Below are 22,500 nucleotides of genomic sequence, written 5' to 3'. Positions count from 1 at the left end.
GAATGACGAATTTTTACTCTTAACAGCAGAGCAAAATTTGCATTTTTAATTCAATAGAAAATTTCAAAATATCATTTGAGTGCCATAATACAATTATCAAAAACTTTTTGAAGCAAATTTTAATGTTTTGCTGGGACAAATTGGTCATTTATAAAGCTGTATAAAGAACTTATTTTTCCGCTTTATAAACTACGGGTTTCTAGAATTACAAGTAGGCAGGTCAGCATTACAGCGAACTCTGTGTAACCTTAAACGTTTATAATCGGATTGGGCGAATCTAGCGAGAGCTAACCACCTGAAAACAATAACCAAGAGAATAGAGAAGTCTTCTTCCTTCATTCTATTGTTTGTGAACAATCAGTTATGTTTGTCCGAGTGGGCATGGAGGGTTTGTTTCAGATCCGTGTTTTGATTGACCAAAGATCTACTATAGTCAATTATCAACTCAAATTTATCACCATCAAATAGTTTACCATATACTGGGTAATTTATATTTTGTTAATGGCATTCACTGTCCTGATGATTAGCTGACAATGTTACGTTCAATGCAATTATTTCAAATGGCTCAAAACCAGACTGCCCAGAGCCTGTCTTAAAGACAACGCCCTTTTTATTTATTTCTTTTATCTATGGACATATCATTAGACCTATTGATTTATTTTCTAAGAACAGACAACAGTTCTGTTCTATATCGTTAATTCTATATTTCTTATTACCTGAACAAATAATCCAATTAAGTTCCACGGTCCCCAAGAACAAATTAGGCAGACCACTAATTGTGTATCCTTACATATTCTCCTTTGGTTTATTATTTTTTTAAATGTCCATTCCAATAATAAGATTCTTCATTATCTCAACGTCTCTATCTAAATGAAACAACAGCCGACTGTAACACTGGCAACAAAGACTGACTGTTTTTAGTCTTTTGATTAGAAATTATACTGTCAAAACACAAACCACTAATTGCTTTTAGTCTTTTAATTAGAAATTAGACTATGCTTCAGCTGTCGTGTGTAAATAAGCTATTTGTTTGTCAAATATTGCTCTTTTCTTTCCCAATCCCAGATATCCTTCACAAAAAGACTATAATTCATTTTATGTCATATCGTGAGCAGTACTTCACTTTACTTCCTGTGTCATCTCATAAGAGGTCGAATGAAAATGGCTCGTCATTCTTCGCGGTCTAGTCTGTTGCATTCTTCTAGTACAGGCAGTTTGGAAAAACAAATAACCCAGAAAACTTTGAAAGCGCACTATCCACCAAATGTATTCAAAACGCCTCTACAATGACCCCCACAAAACAACAACAACACATGAAAGACATGACATGACGCGAGTTGGGTGCTTCATTGCGACAAAGATAACCATGGTATTATGTTGTTTGTGTTGTTTTTTCTTTGTGTCACTTTGGGGTCTTGTGGTAAGACAATCACTTCCGGACCTGTAGGTTCGAGTCCCTCTTTGAGCGATGCAACTTTAAGTCTTTGAAAAAGTCTCTTTACTCATATTTTCTCACTTAACTCAGGTGTAAAATGAGTACCTGGCTGTTAACATAGTTGCCTCCGTCGAAAAATAATAGTAATATCGCCTTAAGTCAAGTCTCAACCTGTATGTTAAGTGTTTCAGTTGGCTGGGATAAAGCGCTTTGATTACTTTTAGTGAATAATGCTCTATATAAATACTCAAGTTCATGTTATTACCCATGTGATCTTTTCTACCTGAGCACGGTTAGAATTTATGAACAAAGACACCTTTTTAGTCAACTCAACTTTGCGCCGCCCACAGTGGGACTGGAACCAGTGACCTTCAGATCATCAGCTAAGTGTCATACTACTACAAAATATAAGTCGTATGAAAGGTAATGATTGGATGATAATGATTCAGTATCATTCAAAGCAGTTGGAAATCAAATGAAAAATCCCCAACAATACAATTCCTCGTTTGACAGGAGAGAAAGAAGAAAACGAAGAAGAAGAAGAAGAAGAAGAAGAAGAAGAAGAAGAAGAAGAAGAAGAAGAAGAAGAAGAAGAAGAAGAAGAAGAAGAAGAAGAAGAAGAAGAAGAAGAAGAAGAATTAAGAGGGACGAGGGTGAGAAGAGGAGAGCGAGAAAGAAGACACTTACGCAACAGTCTGCAGAGCATTGACAATTCCCTGGATAAACTTAAAGAGATAGTGGTCCTGTTTCTGTTGCCCGTAGCCGTCATCAATGGTGGATATCATGTAGTTGATGTTGGAGGGGATAGACAGAATGGTGAAGGACAGAGTGGATACCAGGATCATCCACGTCATTTGACGGTCTTGTTTGGATTTGGCCGCATCGTCCTTGGAACTTCGCATGTTCTGGTGATAGCATTATTGTATAGAAATGTATGTAACGTTGTAAGCTCGCATGCTCTGGTCACGTACACATTATGTTCTAGTAATATCATTATACAGATTTACATGTTAACGTAGTAGGCAACCATTTTTGGTGATGTCATTGCACAGGCATGCCTGTAACGTAAGTATGTTCTTGTAAAGACATATTATTATAGTACACATGTTCCAGTGATGTCATTGTATGAAATATATATGTAACGTTGTTGGTACCCATGTTCCAGTGATGTCATTGTATGAAATATATATGTAACGTTGTAGGTACCCAGGTTCCAGTGATGTCATTGTATGTAAATATTATATGTAACGTTGTAGGTACCCATGTTCTCGAGATGTCATTGTATGAAATATATATGTAACGTTGTAGGTACCCATGTTCTCGAGATGTCATTGTATGAAATATATATGTAACGTTGTAGGTACCCATGTTCTAGTGATGTCATTGTATAAACATTATGTAATGTTGTAGGTATGCATGCTCTAGACAAACCCTTGTGCGACATTGTATGTAGCATTGTAGAGATGTATGTCATTGTATTGAAATGAATGTAACGTTGTAGGTACGCATGTTCTAGTGGTGTCATTTTATCGATTATGTAATGTTCTAAGGACGCATGCTCTTGCGATGTGATTTCATAGAAATGTATTTCACGTAATGGAAGATAGGAGCAAGAAGTGATTTCTGATTAAACTATGCCAGGTATTTTTTCTTGATCCTTACAATTATAACTGCAGAACAATAGTTGTTTAAGCCGTCGAAATGAAGTCAACAAAATACTTTATGTTGATACGAAATCATTGTAATAAATACAAGAATCTTATGTTTACATTATGACCACATGTCGTGGAAGGGAGTTTAAAAACCAAAATCTAAAAAGCATAAAATGACATGGCAACTCTCAGCTCTGACAAAAATAGCCTTCAACAGTCGTGACGTCACTTCCCTCGTAATGACGCATAGTAACTTAGCAACTGGTTCTAAACTATCGGAACAATAGCGGGCGACCTTATGAAATACTTCTCCAACGAGCATAAAAGTGTGTCCATAGGAGAAAAACATGATACATCTGATCATGTTTTGACTTTTATACATTCTGATTACATGACACGTGAAAAAGTTCTAGCCAGCATGGAGAATAAAAAGTACCGATTTTCTTTGTTTAGAACCAAGCTGCTCGTTGCTGGGCGACGTGACATCAGACTATTGAATCCTATTAGTGCGATAAGTAATCCAAATGAGATTTAAAATTATTATTTTTCAAGAACAAATTTCATTTCGTACATTCAACATTTCAAAAAGTCGAGAGTTTGAAACTTTTCGACAATTTTGGGATCATAGTAGATAATATGTTTCAACAATGCAAAAAGATGATGTAGGCTGGATAACATAAAGAATTCGTTACCTTGACTTGCTGATTGTGTCTTTTCATAACGAATATAAGAATGATGTTGATCACCAGACTTGCGAGGAGAGGGACGTAGGAGAACACAGTCTTTGTGATGTAGCCCAGGCAATCAAAAATGAAAACGTTTTTACTGTACATAGTGGTCCTGGCTAAAATGGAAATGAGTGAAAATATCAAGAAAAAGAGTTGCTCTGAGTTAGCACTAGTTTGATAGACTAATTTGTGAAACATCTTAAAATATGAAAGAGAAACAGAAGAAAAGATAATGATAATGATGACGAGGATGATGATGATGATGATGTTGATGATGGTGATGACGATGATGATGATAATGATAATGAAGATGATGATGATGGTGATAATAACATGATATGTTGACATCAAAGAACGATCTCACAATAAATGGCTATGTTATTATCATTGCTTCGATGCCAGAGATGGCAAATATAGCACAAGTTATCTTTAGATAGTATGACTTTGACGTCACTTAGGTCTTTGTTATTGCTTTTTGCCATCCGCGTTTATGAGTAATTCTCGTTAAACTGTGTTAACCAGACTATAAAAGTTCATGGTTACACATAGTTTTGTGTGTTGGTCAGTTATAATTTCGGATTGCAATGTTGTGAGTTTCTTAGCCAAGCGTACACTATCTATTGACCAAAAACATTGAAAAGGGATAAATGTAAAACTCGAGCATTTATATATAAAGCGCAATATCCACTATTTGTGCTCAAAGCACTTTACAGGGACCCCTAATCAACAACAACACTTAATAAATTGCACGGACATGGCGTCTGTTAAGCAAGCAATATTACCATTTTTTCCGGCAGAGACAACGCTGTGGACGGCCAGGTATTCATTTTACACACGAGAAGACTGAAAGATGAGTAAAGATATTTTTCCAAGGACTCAAATATGCGTCGCTCAGAGCAGGACTCGAACCATTGACTTTCTGGTCCGAAGGCGAGCGTCAAACAAACCCACATAGCGTGTATTATTTGAAATTCATTGCATTATTACGCATTCTAGATGTTGAACTCTACAAGTCCTTTAAAGGATGATCAAATGAAGTTTGCGGCTATGTGGTCTAGTGGTATGACACCTGTTTTCGGATCGGAAGGTTCTGGGTTCGAGCCTCGCTCGGCGCATAGTTGAGTCCTTGGAAAAGGATCTTTTCTCACATTTTCTCACCGTACTTAGGTGTAAAATGAGTACTTGGCCGTTAACAGCGTTGTCTCTGTCCGAAAAAAAAATGTAATTTCGTCTAACGGGCGTCATGTCCCGTCCTGAATGTTAAATATTGCTGTTGACCAGGGGCCGCTTGTAAAGCGCTTTGAGCACATGTAGTGGATATTGCGCTATAAAAAAGCTCTTTTTTTTAGTTTGATCCACGAATCATTCCAGAACTACAAAATATGTTTTGATAAATCAATCTATTCAACTATATATATATATATATATATATATATATATATATATATATATATATATATATATATATATATATATATATATATATATATATACACATACATACATATTATGTTTTGTTATGAATTCTTATTTTCGACTTCAACGAACTACATAAAGTGAAATGACCCTGTTATTGCGTCACATTCGACTTGAAATAAACCCTGCAGCCTTGTTTATGTCAACGCCAACTTGATAAGAATACCTTGCTTTAATCTCGAAAAAGGCAAGCTTTCAAATCACGATGAAAGGCACGACAATCCTTAGCTTTCGTGGTGTGCTGTCATCAAGTTATTTATTCTTCATTAAGATTAAATCATCGAAGAGATAAAAAGAAAATCAAAGCTTTCTATCGTGACCCAGCGAAGGCTATTTGGATAATTAATTTATACATTTAATCAATTTCAAAACGATTCGGGATTACGCAGACCTGAAACAAAATGTTAATGACATTGAGGGAGAAAAAAAGGGGGGGGGGGGGGGGGGGGGGTTGAATCATATCTTAGATATAATCAGGGGCTGTAAAAATATAATTTCGATCCTAATTGAGCAATTGATTTTTTTCTCTCGTCTACATTATTAATGACGTCAAATATCAGTAATGTGTTTATAATTATAGATAGAAAGCATTTTATGAATTATGGAATAAACTAAAGTTAGAATTTAAATTATAAAAAAAGTGAATTGTTTTGGTATAAAAACAAACTTGCAATTACGGCCTAAAACTTAGATTTGATGGGAGCAAGGAATTCAATGACTGAAGGGGGTGACCTAGAAGAATACCGTTGTGTACAGGATTGCCACAATATCAAAGTAAATAGATAGGATCAAAAATAAAACCAAAAGACGGAGGAAGAAAATAACAATGATAAGACTAATAAAATATGAAAGAAGGGAAATAAAAAGGGAAAGGATGGGAAGAAGAAGAAGAAGAAGAAGAAGAAGAAGAAGAAGAAGAAGAAGAAGAAGAAGAAGAAGAAGAAGAAGAAGAAGAAGAAGAAGAAGAAGAATGCCGAGTGGTTAAAGCATTGCATTGTGACCCGGAAGGTATCGGGTTCGAACCAAGGTCGGTCACTTTCGGGTTTTTTTTTCCTTGGGCAAGATTATTTACCCCGAATCTGCTCACTTTGGACAACCTTGGTGATTCCTGTTGACATCAGACGTTTGTTTGAAATATTATCTATATAATTTCCCTCATGGAATGCCTCGGCGACGGCGCCTCGCGATGCCCCGCGGAAGGACGTTTTTTTTAAAAAAAAATATTAGAGGAGAACGAGGAGAAGGAGGAGGAGGAGAAGGAAGAGGGGGAGGAGGAGGAGGAGGAGGAGGAGGAGGAGGAGGAGGAGGAGATGAATTGAGGGTAAAGAGAGCACACATATCACATACCCATATAGTAAGCACCGCCGCCAGCATGTTGGATGTCATACATAAGGGCCAGATAAACGTGAGCTGTGAACGTGACCAAAATGGTCGATGAGAGCACGATGTTACGGATAGAATGGGACAGCAGCTGTCGGGACTTCATTGGTGACGTCACAGCTATGAACCTCTGGATACACAGTACCATGGTGAGGAGGTATACTGTTATAAATAAATAAATAGATAAATAAATAAATAAAAAATAGATAAATAAATAAATAAAAGAATTAATAAATAAATAAAAAAGTAGATAAAAAATAAATAAATAATTAAATAAATAAATAAATAAATAGATGAATAAAAAAAAGATAAATAAATAAATAAAAGAATTAATAAATAAATAAAAAGTAGATAAATAAATAAATAAATAAATAAACAAATAATGGATATTATAGAGCAAAATATAATGCAAATGTTTCTGCTTGAAGCTCGAAGAAATGTAAAACAACAGTCAAATGGAATGGAAGCTTCGATTTGATCATCAAAGACAGTTAATGTGGACGTTTCGGGTTTCCCCTTTGTCAACAAAGCACGATGACTGAAAAACTAAATAAATACGAATGAGAGATGAGAGAATGGCAATGTTAAGGCAAAACACATCTTATTCGTCTTGGGTGTTTCATTCATCATTTTTGTTGCTGCTGATTAAATGAAGCGTCCAGTCTTAATTCTATTTGACTATTGTTATTTCGTTAAAAAAAATATTCCAAATAAATATGAGTGAGAGGATGTTTATCGACTTGACATGGGCTGATCTTGATTAGATCTAGATTCTGCAATTAAAACTCTTTTGCCACTCTCGAACTTTTCTATCCCTGTATTTCAGTCTCGGGTAAAAGAATCAAAAATGAAATCTCTCTCCACTTACCGGTTCTTCGACCACACACGATTCCATAGTTACTTAGCAAGATCCATGCAATGTACATCTGGTTTGTCTTAGCATTTTCCAAGCTGTATCTAAGCACGTATAAAACTGGGGGAAAAAAGGGGCGGAAGGTTTGAAATGTAGTATAAACTGCCTTAAACTGAGCTTTATATAGCGCAATACTCACTAAATGTGCTCAAAGCGCTTTACAAGGGATCCCTGGTCAACAGCAACATTTAACATGTAGGACGAGACATGACGCCTGTTAGGCGATATTACAATTTTTCTGACAAAGACAACGCTGTTAACGGCCAGGTACTCATTTTACACCTGAGTACGGTGAGAGAGTGTGAGTAAAGAGCCTTTTCCAAGGACTTAACTATGCGCCGAGCGCGAGGCTCGAACCCAGGACCTTCCGATCCGAAAGCGAGTGTCATACCACTAGACCACATAGCCTGAGTTATTCAGAGCCATTAAACCCAAGGAGCCGGATTTTATGGCGATTTCTATAGCGTGAAACAAACAATAGCAATTTCTTGCTAACCTTCTTGAGTACTTTCCGCCAGATCTTACGGGCCCAGCTACCCAATCACTGTTGGTTGGACAGGAGGGGTGCTAGTAAAAGATCTCGACTTCACTCGTGATCGATCTTGGTACCTTTGTATGTAAAGCGAGTGCTCTACCAACTGAGCTATCGGGACCCGTACTCTGATATAATGTTTTAAAAAAAATTATTTAAAGATATGGGCAGAAAAGCCATCCGTAATTCCCTGGTTTGAGAATTTTTGATAAAATGAGGGTCATTTTAACTGATCGTTATTGAAAGGACGATTTTTCTGGTCAAATTTCAAAAACGTGTTGTTGTTGTTTTTTTTTTTTTTTTTTTTTTTTTTTTTTCAGAGTACGGAAGTACAGGCATATTATTATGTGTTAATAAGCTTCACAATAGGGAACAATACTGTATTGTCGAAATATTGGTTCTTATCTTCTTGGTAGTGTTAAACCAGTCCTCCGGATGACTGGATAAATACATTGTGCAACTGATCTTCTAGTTTCTGCGTGATAGTAATGATAGATGGACAATAAAGATCTATTCTTCTTCTTCTTCTTCTTCTTCTTCTTCTTCTTCTTCTTCTTCTTCTTCTTCTTCTTCTTCTTCTTCTTCTTCTTCTTCTTATCATTATTAATATTATTATCATTATTATTATTATTATTATTATTATTATTATTATTATTATTATTATTATTATTATTATTATTATTATTATTATTATTATTATTATTATTACAGTTCACTCCGGATAATCGCAACACTTTGGGATCATCGAAAATGTTTCTATTAATCGAAGTTGCAATTAATCGAATTTGAGTTTCCAGAACACTTTTGCAACATTTTACACATATATGGTAAACTCAAACTGTAGTTGTAAATATTGATATTAGTCCACCACAGACTGAGCAATATGATTGAAATAAAAACCATATGGTGAATCTGCATAGATTTTATCAAGCAAAAGCAGCTTTGATGTAAGTCAACATATTCAAATTTGATTCACTTTCACTCTTTTGTTCTCAACATTTGCAAGAGTCAAAGAGATTAGCCGCGATGAGAGACAATAAGCTCTCACCAAACACATTTGTCACAATGCACAGTTGTCAATCCCAAAACAAAGGATATCACTCAGTCTCTCTTTACAACTGTCATTGTCTACCTGTTTTGTCTCTAAAAGAGTGGTGATACACTACTGTAGCATAAATCCCACTCACTCTCGATTTTTCAACCTGCCACGATTTCTTCCATGATGATATCATGATATTTTATTTGACTAATTTCTTGAATGTATCACTATTTGAGGGCGAACATTTGTTGCTATTAACCGAAGTTTGTTGCAATTAACCAGTAACATTTATATAGAATTAACTCCGTTTCTAAGGAAATGTTGCGATTAACCGATCTACGATTATTCGGAGTGGACTGTATTATTATTATTATTATTATTATTATTATTATTATTATTATTATTATTATTATTATTATTATTATTATTATTATTATTATTATTATTATTATTATTATTTATTATTATTATTATTATTATTATTATTATTATTATTATTATTATTATTATTATTATTATTATTATTATTATTATTATTATTATTATTATTATTATTATTATTATCATTATTATTATTATTATCATCATCATTCTTCTTCTTCTTCTTCTTCTTCTTCTTCTTCTTCTTCTTCTTCTTCTTATTATTATTATTATTATTATGATCATTATTATGCTGCTTCTGATGATGATGGTGATGATGATGATGATGATGATGATGATGATGATGATGATGATGATGATGATGATGATGATGATGATAACATTAGCAACAACAATAACAATGATAATGATAACAATCTAAATGTTAATATAATTCTGAATCTATAATATATATATATATATATATATATATATATATATATATATATATATATATATATATATATATATATATATATACGAGTATATACATACTTACATCCATTCGACTTGAATATGCCAACACTTTTACTTTTATGCTTATAGATTCATCATTAGGAAAGCAATAACAAAATCCAACTTACCAGCATTGAGAAAAGAGCAAAAGAACTCGAGGACGTTGATAGTGATCATGTAACAGGTACTGTCTGCAATGACCTTCTCCCTGCTGAACGAGACGACGGCCAGGCTAAGGATGGGCAACACCCCAACATGGAGGCTAAACCGTACCGGGTCTATTATCTGATTGGAAATAATAATATAGAATGAATAGAGTCGACGTCATTCAGCTCCTTGTTTTTAGACAGGCATAGTGAGTTATTAGTTCTCACTGAAGTCTCTCTAACAGACTATAAACGTTTAAGGTTACGCATAGTCTTCTTCTTCTTCTTCTTCTTTTTCTTCTTCTTCTTCTTCTTCTTCTTCTTCTTCTTCTTCTTCTTCTTCTTCTTCTTCTTCTTCTTCTCTTCTTCTTCTTCTTCTCTCTTCTTCTTCTTCTTTTCTTCTTCTTCTTCTTCTTCTTCTTCTTCTTTTCTTCTTCTCTTCTTCTTCTTCTTCTTCTTCTTCTTTCTTCTTTCTTCTTCTTCTTCTTCTTCTTCTTCTTCTTCTTCTTCTTCTTCTTCTTCTTCTTCTCTCTTCTTCTCTTCTTCTTCTTCTTCTTCTCTCTTCTTTCTTCTTTCTTCTTCTTTCTCTTCTTCTTCTTCTTCTTCTTCTTCTTCTTCTTCTTCTTCTTCTTCTTCTTCTTCTTCTTCTTCTTCTTCTCTCTTCTTCTTCTTCTTCTTCTTCTTCTTCTCTTCTTCTTCTTTCTTCTTCCTTCTTTTCTTCTTCTTCTTCTTCTTCTTCTTCTTCTTCTTCTTCTTCTTCTTCTTCTTCTTCTTCTTCTTCTTCTTCTTCTTCTTCTTCTTCTTCTTTCTTCTTCTTCTTCTTCTTCTTCTTCTTCTTCTCTCTTCTTCTTCTTCTTCTTCTTCTTCTTCTTCTTCTTCTTCTTCTTCTTCTTCTTCTTCTTCTTCTTCTTCTTCTTCTTCTTCTTCTTCTTCTTCTTCTTCTTCTTCTCTTCTTCTTCTTCTTCCTTCTTCTTCTCTTCTTCTTCTTCTTCTTCTTCTTCTTCTTCTTCTTCTTCTTCTTCTTCTTCTTCTTCTCTTCTTCTTCTTCTTCTTCTTCTTCTTCTTCTTCTTCTTCTTCTTCTTCTTCTTCTTCTTCTTCTTCTTCTTCTTCTTCTTCTTCTTCTCTTCTTCTTCTTCTTCTTCTTCTCTCTCTTCTCTTCTTCTTTTCTTCTCTTCTCCTCCTCTCTCCTCCTTCTTCTTCTTCTTCTCTTCTTCTTCTTCTTCTTCTTCTTCTTCTCTTCTTCTCTTCTTCTTCTTCTTCTTCTTCTTCTTCTTTCTCTTCTTCTTCTTCTTCTTCTTCTTCTTCTTCTTCTTCTTCTTCTTCTTCTTCTTCTTCTTCTTCTTCTTCTTCCTTCTTCTTCTTCTTCTTCTTTCTTCTTCTCTTCTTCTTCTTCTCTTCTTTCTTTCTTCTTCTTCTTCTCTTCTTCTTCTTCTTCTTCTTTCTTCTTCTCTTCTTCTTCTTCTTCTTCTTCTTCTTCTTTCTTCTTCTTCTTCTTCTTCTTCTTCTTCTTCTTCTTCTTCTTCTTCTTCTTCTTCTTCTTCTTCTTCTTCTTCTTTTTCTTCTTCTAATACGATCGGCTAGAGTAGATGTCTGGTTCATTGCAATTATCTTGACGTCCGTCAACTATCTGGACGATATAACCTTCGATATGGCCGATTTGAAATCTATAAAATGCTCTTAATGGGTGACCATTTGCACATGTTATTCCTCCCCCCCCCTTATTAAAAAAAAGATTACCGATTACATCATTTATTTTGCAATAATTTGGGTATTCCACTACTTCTATCAGAGTTCAAGTCTTTGGTTCTTCATGAGGTCAGGGACAGTGTGTGTTGGTTGAATGTGTGTTACTGAAAGTTACTGTGTATCTATATGCGTGTTTGTATGCAAGACAAGCCATGATGTGCTAATTGTCATTAGCACAGCAAAAGCTGCCATAATACGATGAGCAACAACTGTCAAAGGGTATAAACTGGTTATTATCAAAATGGGAGTGAGGTTCATAAACTGCTTTATAACGAGAAAGTTGACGTAATTCATAATATTATTGTTCCATTCTACTCATTAGCAACATAGACATGGAATAATGGCAATGGATTATTATTAAGCAACGAAGTGAGTCATTAGTAAATGATGGTCAATTGGTCGGGTTTTTAAAAAGATAATGGGGCATAGGTTGTAGGTAGTAGCAGTTCACTAATGACGTCAAAAGACAAATTCCAGCGTTAGGCTATACGTTAACACAGGCTCCGGTTTGACTCCCGTCTGCCGTGTATATCCTTGAGCAAAGTCATCTCGCCCCAGCTCTCTTTGTGGCGCTGCGCAACGACGGTTGTGGAAGTCTTCCATTGAAATAGACCCTAAAGACAAATTTCCCTCTGGCGATGAAAAAGAAAATAGAATCTTTTAAATTTCATGTCGGAGGATGTTTTGTCAAGTATTTCGATGGATCTCGACTCAAAGGCTTTGTCAGTTCGGAAATGTTACTTTGCTTTTTTTAACCCTCTCCTTACCAGCCATTTTCAGGATTTTCCCCAAAACTGCACACCCAACTAACACAAAAATATATTTTTTATCACTCAAACACAATAGCAGTAAAGTTCTTGTGATAAATAATTTCTTTAACAAAACATGCTCTACAACACGCTGTTAATTTTCTTTAAATTTTATGATGTAGAAAAGAAATTTGAATACGAAAAATAATATTGGTTGTATCGTAAAGAATGTGACGATTTTCCTATAGTTGGTAAGGCGAGAATTAAATCCGCCCGGCATTTTACATTTACTTTATCAAAATGAATGAGTCACGGATGGACTAAGGCTTGAATCTGTTTACATAAGAACGAGCCTATGATAAAAAAAAACCTGGGGTTAGCTGATCTACAAAAGTCACTGAGCGCAATCTTTAAAATAAAAATTGGGAAATTATCGATTGATAAAAGAATTCAATTTCTGATCAATAAAGACTTAGCAAGCAAACCGTATCAATAAACTGTAGACGAGTCAATTTGTATAATGCAATCGGAAACGAGTAAAGTTCAAGCTGTTAGATAAATTAGGGCAGATTAACTCGATAACAGATCTAAGCGACCCTGTGGTTATGGTGAAAACGCTGTCAATGATGCTATTTTTTTAGGACAATGATTTAAATAGTTACATTATTTTATATGACCTGACATGTGGGAATAAACCAGATAAAATAATGGATTTTAAAGCCAAAAGGTCAGGATGAAAAAAATAAATAATAAAAAGCTGCGGCTATGTGGTCTTGTGGTATGACACTCGCCTTCGGATCGGAAGGTCCTGGGTTCGAGTACCGCTCTGAGCGATGCATAGTTGATTCCTTAGAAAAGGCTCTGTAAATTGTAAAGTGTCCAGAGCTTGTGTTTTACACGAGATTGAGCGCATTATTATTATTATTATTATTATTATTATTATTATTATTATTATTATTATTATTATTATTATTATTATTATTATTATTATTATTATTATTAATATTAATATTATTATTTTTACTATTATTTTTATTATTATTATTACTCACTTTCTCTCACCGTACTCAGGCGTGAAATGACTATCAAGCCATTAGAAATGTTGTTTCTGTCTGAAAAAATTGCCATTATATCTCGAAAACAGGCCAATCAGCGGATAAGATTTAAGATTTCCGCATTTTTTACAACAAATTGTTTCTAAAAAATCGTTGTGTTGAAAAATGTCACTCTAATAAAACATTGTGATAAATGTTCACAAGATGGAAAGCCAGCTGGTATGTCTGTCGGCATTTATTTACGGTGGCTTTTGGCTTTGCCTTGAACTTATGGTTATGGTATCATGTAGAGAATTCGATAAAAATCGGCCATATCGAAGGTTATATCGTCCAGATAGTTGACGGACGTCAAACGAATGCTGTTCATCTATGGATTTTTCAATAGCACCCCTACGATGCTGTGTTGCGAGTTGAATGTTTTGACCTCAGTTAGGCTATTCAATGCAATAATATAATCTGATCTAAATAAATAATACATCGACTCTGATAGTTATTCCCTATAGGTTTGATTTTGGTCTCTGTTTACTTGCTTAAAGTTATTTACATGCCGTTCAACTTTGTCTTTTATTGGGTTGGGTGGGGTGGGGGTGTTTATTTTTTGTTTTATCTGTTCCGATTTTGTTCAGTTCGGTTGTTTTAGTAAACAGCCCATGTTTTCGACAAACTATTTCTTGGAAATAATGCGAAAATTGGCAATAATCGATGAGTTCTTATTTGCAGGTCTGATGTCCCAAATCGTTATGGTCTCATTGTAATGGAAATGTTTTCAAAACGACGCAAAGTCATTGTCCATGACAACGATGTTAAATTAAGCCCAAAAGTGCTGTCGGTTGTCAGACCTGGAGATGGGTGCACATACGTCGGTCCAAATAAATTGAAAGTACAACTTGTGGGATCCCCCCCCCCCCAACCACCAATTTGAATACCTGGCGTCTTTACCCAATATGGACCACTACCATCAGGGGTCTTGTAATGATAATACAAGTGACTCACCATTTCACTGTGTTATCATGTCCGAACGAATCAGATGTCATATAGTTAATTTCACGTGATAACGATCAGAAAGATGTTTTTTTCCCTCTTGTTTCACTTAAATATGTGCGGCTATGTGATCTAGTGGTATGACACTCGCCTTCGCATCGGAAAGTCCTGGGTTCGAGTCCTGCTCTGCGCGGCAAATAGTCGAGTCCTTAGAAAAGGCTCTTTACTCACGTTCTCTTATCGTACTCAGGTGTAAAATGAGGACATGGCCGTTAACAGCTTTGTATCTGTCCGAAAAATAAAATTGTACTACCGCCTAACAGGCGTCATGTCTCGTCTTACATGTTAAGTGTTGCTGTTGTACAGTGCGTTGAGCACATTTAGTGGATATTGCGCGATATAAAAACTCAAATTTTTTGGGTTTTTAAATTTATTTTATACATACTACAATCTCCCTCCTTAACAGAACATATTTATAAGCTTAGCCAAATGGTCACAAGAGTCAAATATAAATTTACTTTTCAAATTTTAAATTATCCCCACAAAACATGGGCATGTAGCGGTGGGCCAAAAACGATGTGCACATGTTTACATATCTGATGACCGAACGCAGCTATGGACTTGATTTAATATTGATGTGCTGGCCAATATTTTGCGTCGATTTGAGAGCATTTCTATTACAACAATGAGCCCTTAGCAATTTGGGTTATCAGACCTGCAAACATGTACACGTCGGTCATAAATGATAGAATTCGTTACTATTTGTGGACATATTATATTCCACCAATATTTAATTCCAACCAATTCAGACTATACTTTGTTATATGATTATGAGTCAACTTAAGATTTGTTTTTGAATCATGAAATGGTAAACTCACCGACATATACAGTTCGTAGTCATCCTTTTTTATCCTCCCGTTGCCATAGCCACCGCGTTTTTTGCTGCTAGAACCGGAACTGCTTTGACTGTTTTCAGAGATGTCAAGGATGATGCCGGTACAGTTGATGACGATGGTTGTAACATTATTACCTCCGTCTTCTGAGAAGGGATATTGAACATTCAATTAGAGAGAGACACAATCAATTTTGCTATTTTTGCTAATGAGCTCAAAATCCATGACGATTGCCAAAGTGTTTTTAAAAATAAAATCGTTGGGGAGACATAATCTTCCTTTACTATTTATGTATTTTAATTGATCACAATTCCATTTTTGTTGTTGTTATGGTTTTGGTCTTAATTCCTCTCTCACGCACATGTTTTCTTTTCATTCCTTTATTTCTTTACATCGAAGTTAGAAAATGTAAAAAAAATAAGTATGAATATGCGAGTGCCAAATAAAGCAGAAAGGAAAACACAAAGTCATAATCCTAGACTAGGGCTTGAACCGCAGACCTCCTGTTTACCTGTAATCACATTCACACCCATTTTAAAATAATTATCTTGTGCGCCTGCCTCATTAAAGTCACATGTAGAGCTATAATGAAATTCAAAAATCCAGTGGTACTGCTAATGTTTTGCAAACCGATGAAAATAAGAACTGAAACTGTTTGAGCTATAAAGATATTCCTCAAACATTTTCCAGTTGTTATTACATAAGTTTACCTATAGATAGAATGAAATTGACGTCACTCGGGTATTTGTTATTGTTTTTTTTTGCCATCCGCGTTTATGAGTAATTCTCACTAAACTGTATTAACCAGACTATAAACGTTTAGGGTTACACATAGTTTTGTGTGATGGTCCGTTATACTTCCGGATGGCAATGTTGTGAGCTTCTTAGCCAAGCGCATACTATCTATAGGAGCTGATCGGGATGTTGAAGATCAAGTCCCACATTTTGTGATTGATGCTAGGCTGCTAGAAGCTGTGGATTGTAAAAAGTCATAAACAAAAATAAATATAACAGCTTCCAAAAAAAAAGAAAAAAAGAACAAAATACCAAACACTGAACGTATCTGGCTCAGAATCCTCCTTCAGCCAACAACAAATATAATAACAACATAAATACATGACTTTAAAACACGGATAAACTCTGATACACCCAAATCGAGATCTGCCGTCTATCTGGATTTTTAAGTAATGTATTTATGTTGTTATTGTTATTTGTTGTTGGTTGAAGAAGAGTTTTGAGCCCGAAACGTTTCGTGTTTGTTTGGTATTTTGTTATTTTTTGAAGCCATCATATTCATTTTTGTTTACTATTTTAAAAATTTTCTGATTGTAAGTTTATCACTCATGTATGTATATATATATATATATATATATATATATATATATATATATATATATATATATATATATATATATATATATATATATATATATATATATATATATATATATATATAATAAATACCGCGGTGGTGATGGGGGTTTGAACCCGCGACCTTACTGGTACGACAACTCCGCCTGGCCGGGAAGAGCGTGACTCTACCGTATGAGCTATCCACGAATATAATATATATATATATATATATATATATAACATTAAAGATGAAAAATAATTACTGTTTAGATGATCTGATATCAGCCTCTAGAGAGTGTTCTAACGCAGTGCACTGAGCGGCTGTGATTTAGTTGTATGAAAGTCGCATTCGGACCGGAAGGTCCGGGGTTCGCGTCCCGATCTGAGCGTATAGTTGAGTCCTTGGAAAAATCTCTTTATGCTCATTATATCACCGTACTCAGAAGTAAAATGATGAGTACCTGGCCGTTATCAACGTTAGAAAAATCAGGGAAAATCTGTCGAAAATAATGGTAATATCCCCTACAAACGTCATGTCTTGTCCTACATATTAAATGTTTCTGTTTGTTAGGGACCCTTTGTAAGCCGCTTTGATCAACAAACACACCCTGGTGAACAATAGACTAAAATAGATTTTCTCAATATACGTTTGTCGAGGGTTTTTTGTTGTTGTGTTTTTTGTTTTTGTTTGTTTGTTTTGATTTTATTTTTGTTTTCTTTTTTGCTTGTTTGTTTGCTATTTGCTTCTTTCTTTCTTTATTTGTCTGTTTGTTTTTTGTTTTTATATAATTAAACAAAGCATTAATTCAAAGCATGAAAAAGCTGTTTATCAGTGGACATTGTTCAGCTGACATTAATTTGTATCATGCTGTGTTAATTAACATACGACAATTCCTACAGCCCGTGTACATCTATTTAACAAGATTGATAACTGAACGTTATTCAAGGCGATTCATCATTGATGTGACGGACAAAACTTTACGTCAGTTTGAAAATAATCCCAATACAAAATGGTTATAACATTTTGGGTTGCTAGACTTAAAAAATATGTTTTCGTGGGAAACAGCCAAAGCGTTTTTGTAGCTTTATAAACTCTCAAAAATTAATTAATTATTTATTTCTCCTTTCGCCACGACATCATTAATTACCGCCACCCAGGCGTTCCCATGAAGGAATAAAGAAAACCCATCAAACAGGATGTGTGAGGTCAACAGGAATCACCCATGTCCAAAGCAAGTTGGGGGTTAATAATCTTGCCCAAGGAAAAAAAAACAACAAAAAAACAAAACAAAACAAAAACAACAAAAAAACAAAAAAACAAAAAACAAACGAGATTGCCTCAACCGGGGGCTCGAACCTGGGACCTTCCGGCATAGTGCAATGCTTCCAGCACTCGGCCACTATAATATATTATTAATATTGTTAGTATACCAGTTATTCCCACACTTTTTCGACAATTTCAATGTGATAGTCGAGTGGATGCCGTGTGCATGATGAAGCAGGCTGTTCTTCATTTTCAGACACGATTTCATTCAAAAGTAATCAATTTAATTATGTAACAATTTGATTCTTGTCTTTAAAGAAATGAATGGAAATTACTATAGCTATCATGAGTCTTAATATCCCTTATCAACTAAAGTGAATTTGACCAACCTTTTTGTCCCCCCCCCCCCTTTCAAGTGACCGTGGACTACGGATTGATTCACGTGCAATTAGTATGTATCTAGTAGAAGGAATTGTTATTGGCATAATTTACCAATCGTATCGAAACGATATCAAGCCTAGGGGACATTCTTAGTTTTACCTGTAAGATATGAGTTAAAATAAATCAAAATTCTTCTTCTTCTTCTTCTTCTTCTTCTTCTTCTTCTTCTTCTTCTTCTTCTTCTTCTTCTTCTTCTTCTTCTTCTTCTTCTTCTTCTTCTTCTTCTTCTTCTTCTTCTTCTTCTTCTTCTTTATTATTTGTGACTATGCGGTCTATATGACACTTTCTTCCGGACCGGAAGATCCAAGGATCAAGCTAGGCTCTTAGCGGCTCATATAATAAAAATAATATTAATAATAATAATAATAATAATGTTGAAAACTTATATAGCACTATAACTCCGGGACACCAGACTCTAAGCGCTCAAATTACAAATTACTTTGGCTGAAACATACTCATTCACGCACACAAGCATACACACACACACACACACACACACACACAACACAACACAAACCAGAAGACCTATCTTGCTTCTCCTACCATCTACTAAAGACGAAACAGATATGTTTTAAGCGAACGTTTAAAAATAGACAAAGATTCTTTTTCACGAATGCTCTGTGGTAAGGCGTTCCAAATTTTGAATTTAATCCATTTCTCAACAGGCAGCCAATGCAGGTCATGAAGCAGCTCCTCCGTCTTATCATCATTTAGTTTCAGTCTGTTCTCATTCATCCATTTCTTAACACTTTGGATACAATTCTTACTATCGGCTGATGATTCTTCTTGTAAATTTCTCGTATTGGAAACGCAGTACAATTGCGTATCATCAGCGTATTGATGGTAAGACAGACCGTAACTTCTGATGATTTTAGACAGAGGGCCAACGTACAGAACAAAAAGAACGTGTCCAAGTATTGAACCCTGGAGAACCCCACAATCAAGAATGGTTTCATCAGATCTATATTCATCCACCGTAATAATCTGTTTACCATTAAACAAATATGACCTAAACCAATCAAGCGCTGCACCAGACACGCCATAAGTAATTTCAAGACGTTTGAGGAGAAGACTGTGATCAATAGTATCAAAAGCAGACGATAGGTCAAGCAAATTCAGCAAAGAACATGAACCATTGTCTATAACAGAGAGGAGATCATTAACAACCCTAACAAGTGCGGTTTTTGTTGAATGATGCTGCCTATAAGCCGACTGAAATTTTTCCTCAAGACAATTATTTTAAAGATGAGACAGTAATTGTTTCAAAACAAGATTTTCTGAGATTTTAGAGAGAAAAGGAAGATTAGAGAGAGGGCGATAGTTTTTTAAGTTCTCTTTATCTAGATCAGGTCTTTTCAAAAGGGGTTTGACATGAGCAACTTTGTAAATGTCTGGTACAGCACCTGACTGCAACGAATTATTAACAATACATGTAAATGGTGTTAAAATTACATCAATGCATTTTTTTAGTATGGCAGTATTTACGGGGTTTAAATCGCAACTTTTAGTTGGAGACGACATAATGCAGTCACGTAAGTCAGCTTCAGTGATCTTTAAAAAATTGTTAATAAATCATCATGAAACTTGTCAAATGTTGTTTGGATCGATTCAAATGAGAGTTCTTTCCTGATGGTATCCGTTTTTTCTTTAAAATATTGACCAAAGCGAGTTGGTAGATCTGCACGATCGATTAAAGATGGGAGAGCTGCTTGCGTCTGTTGTCCCAGCAGTTCCTTGGTCAAGGCAAAGAATTGTCTCGAATGCCCGACGTTTTTCAGGCTGTCTTCATAATATTTCTTTTTGGCCCTGAAATTGACGGATCATTTTCGCATCATTTCTAGCCGCGATGTATATTTGAGTCCATGGAGAAGGCTTTTAATCATAGCGTAACTGTAGTTACGTCATGCCCTTTACTCAAATTATTTCACATAGGTGTACAATGAGTACCCGACGTTAACAGAGTTGTTTCATTGGGGGGAAAAATTGTAAGATCACTAACAAGCGTCATGGCTCATCCTATATGTTAAGTGTTGCTATTGGCAATCCCTTGGAAAGCGCTTTGAGCACGTTTTGTGGATATTGCCCTATAAAAATGCTCAAGACATTTTTAAAATTCATCGTCAATAAAACATATTATTTATTATATTAATATATTAATCAAAGACAATTGTGATTTATTTCCGCTATAAATGCAATTTTCGGCATGAACAGCTACATACTAGACTGACCGGATTAGACATAGAATTATATTTACACAAGCTTAGCAGTGCACACACATTCAATGATAAGTCAACTCAATGATGATCAACCCAAAATTCATGATTCAATTGTTGAACAAAAATTGAACTCAATTCCTATTGTCAATACATTTTTTCGATCTCGTAGAACTTTGTGGAGATTTTTTTTTTTTGGGGGGGGGGGGGGGGCACAGAGATATATTTTCTGCATTTAATGTCTTATATTTCGCTCTCTTATTGTAGAAATTCATTCCCAATATTAAGAACTGAAAATGGTTTGTATAAATTTTAAGAAATTGACAGTATTCAAAACAATGAGAGGAACCACTAATTGGTATCGAATCAACGCAAGTACTCCCACCTCAATGTTATATTCGCTAACTGGAAGGTTGACAACCCGTGTGCTAAAAATGATGGCATCTATTTTTGATGGTCCTTGACGAAACAAACTTGGTTTTTCTATAAAATCATCACGATGTCTAATCAATCTCATAATGCACACAAACCATCTTGATGTCAATCGTAAACACCGTGAAAAATAAGGTGACGATTGGTCATGTGGTTTCGGAGCCTTAGTGTTACAAAAAATCTAATTTTCCAAATATATAATAAGATTAAATAAGTTGAAAACTCACCGACGAATGACGTTTCATTTCCTGATTGGCGGCAAGGATCATCATCAGTTGTGCTAGAGGCAGCAAACGGTATCGTTGAATCCTCCTTTTGGCGAATCACGCTGTTGGCGCCTACCCACATCATAAGACCCCTGGGTCCAGACACCAAAAACAGCCAAAACAAGATGGCCATCGTTAACGCTGTCAGATAAGATGGCTTCGGGTGGTCTTTGGTTTTATTTTACTTTTATTTATTTTGTTTCAGTCCAAGTCTGTTTTACAGCAGGTTTGTAGATACTGCTTCTGTTTTGTTCCACCTTATGAAATAAGGTAGGAAACAATGTTCTCTTTTTCAAATACCTTAACTATAACAAAATATCACATACGTGATCCATCGCCTCAATCCAGTCTTAAATCGGGCTGAAAGGATGACGAAAAGTGAATTTAAAGGGAATATGAGCAGATACAATATTAAATTTTACATTTTAGTTCCTAAAGAATTTTATATGCTTTGTTGTTAATAGGGCCTAAAACCAAATAAGTAAATATATGTATGAATAGATAAATAAATAGATAAATAAATAAATAAGTAAATAGATAAATAAATAAATAGATATATAAACAGATAGATAAATGAATAAAAAGTGAATGATGAGTTCCCTCATAATACCATTTCTAGGCGATGATCACACACATATATGGCCTACCGCCTCAGTCTGGTGTTGCGTTCTGTCGAACCAGGCGCTAGACATTGACTGTCAACTTCGAATGATAATAATAATAATAAATAATAATGATGATGATGATGATGATGATGATGATAATAATAATAATAATAATAATAATAATAATAATAATAATAATAATAAATAATAATAATGATGATGATGATAATAATAATAATAATAATAATAATAATAATAATAAATAATGATGATGATGATGATGATGATGATGATGATAATAATAATAATAATAATAATAATAAA

General features: G+C 34.7%; 1 protein-coding gene across 1 annotated transcript in view; it reads right to left on the bottom strand.

Annotated features, from left to right (window-relative positions):
- LOC144973659 (uncharacterized) overlaps positions 1 to 21,931 on the bottom strand; it is a 27,646-nt gene extending 5,715 nt beyond the window's left edge. Inside the window, exons 1-7 of the mRNA XM_078916386.1 lie at positions 21,533 to 21,931; positions 15,588 to 15,748; positions 10,160 to 10,316; positions 7,540 to 7,644; positions 6,639 to 6,833; positions 3,780 to 3,931; positions 2,123 to 2,340 (exon numbers count right to left, since the gene is read on the bottom strand). Coding sequence (XP_078772512.1) covers positions 2,123 to 2,340; positions 3,780 to 3,931; positions 6,639 to 6,833; positions 7,540 to 7,644; positions 10,160 to 10,316; positions 15,588 to 15,748; positions 21,533 to 21,704 — 1,160 coding nt within the window. The 5' untranslated portion in view covers positions 21,705 to 21,931. The remainder of the gene's footprint in view (positions 1 to 2,122; positions 2,341 to 3,779; positions 3,932 to 6,638; positions 6,834 to 7,539; positions 7,645 to 10,159; positions 10,317 to 15,587; positions 15,749 to 21,532) is intronic.
- Positions 21,932 to 22,500: the final 569 nt, after the last annotated feature.

The sequence above is a fragment of the Berghia stephanieae genome, chromosome 5, assembly GCF_034508935.2.
Source record: "Berghia stephanieae isolate SIO BIC M18660-M18661 chromosome 5, UCSD_Bste_1.3, whole genome shotgun sequence".
Lineage (NCBI taxonomy): Eukaryota > Metazoa > Mollusca > Gastropoda > Nudibranchia > Aeolidiidae > Berghia > Berghia stephanieae.
Note: the sequence above shows the minus strand (reverse complement) of the source record. Positions and strands in the feature narration are given on the sequence as shown.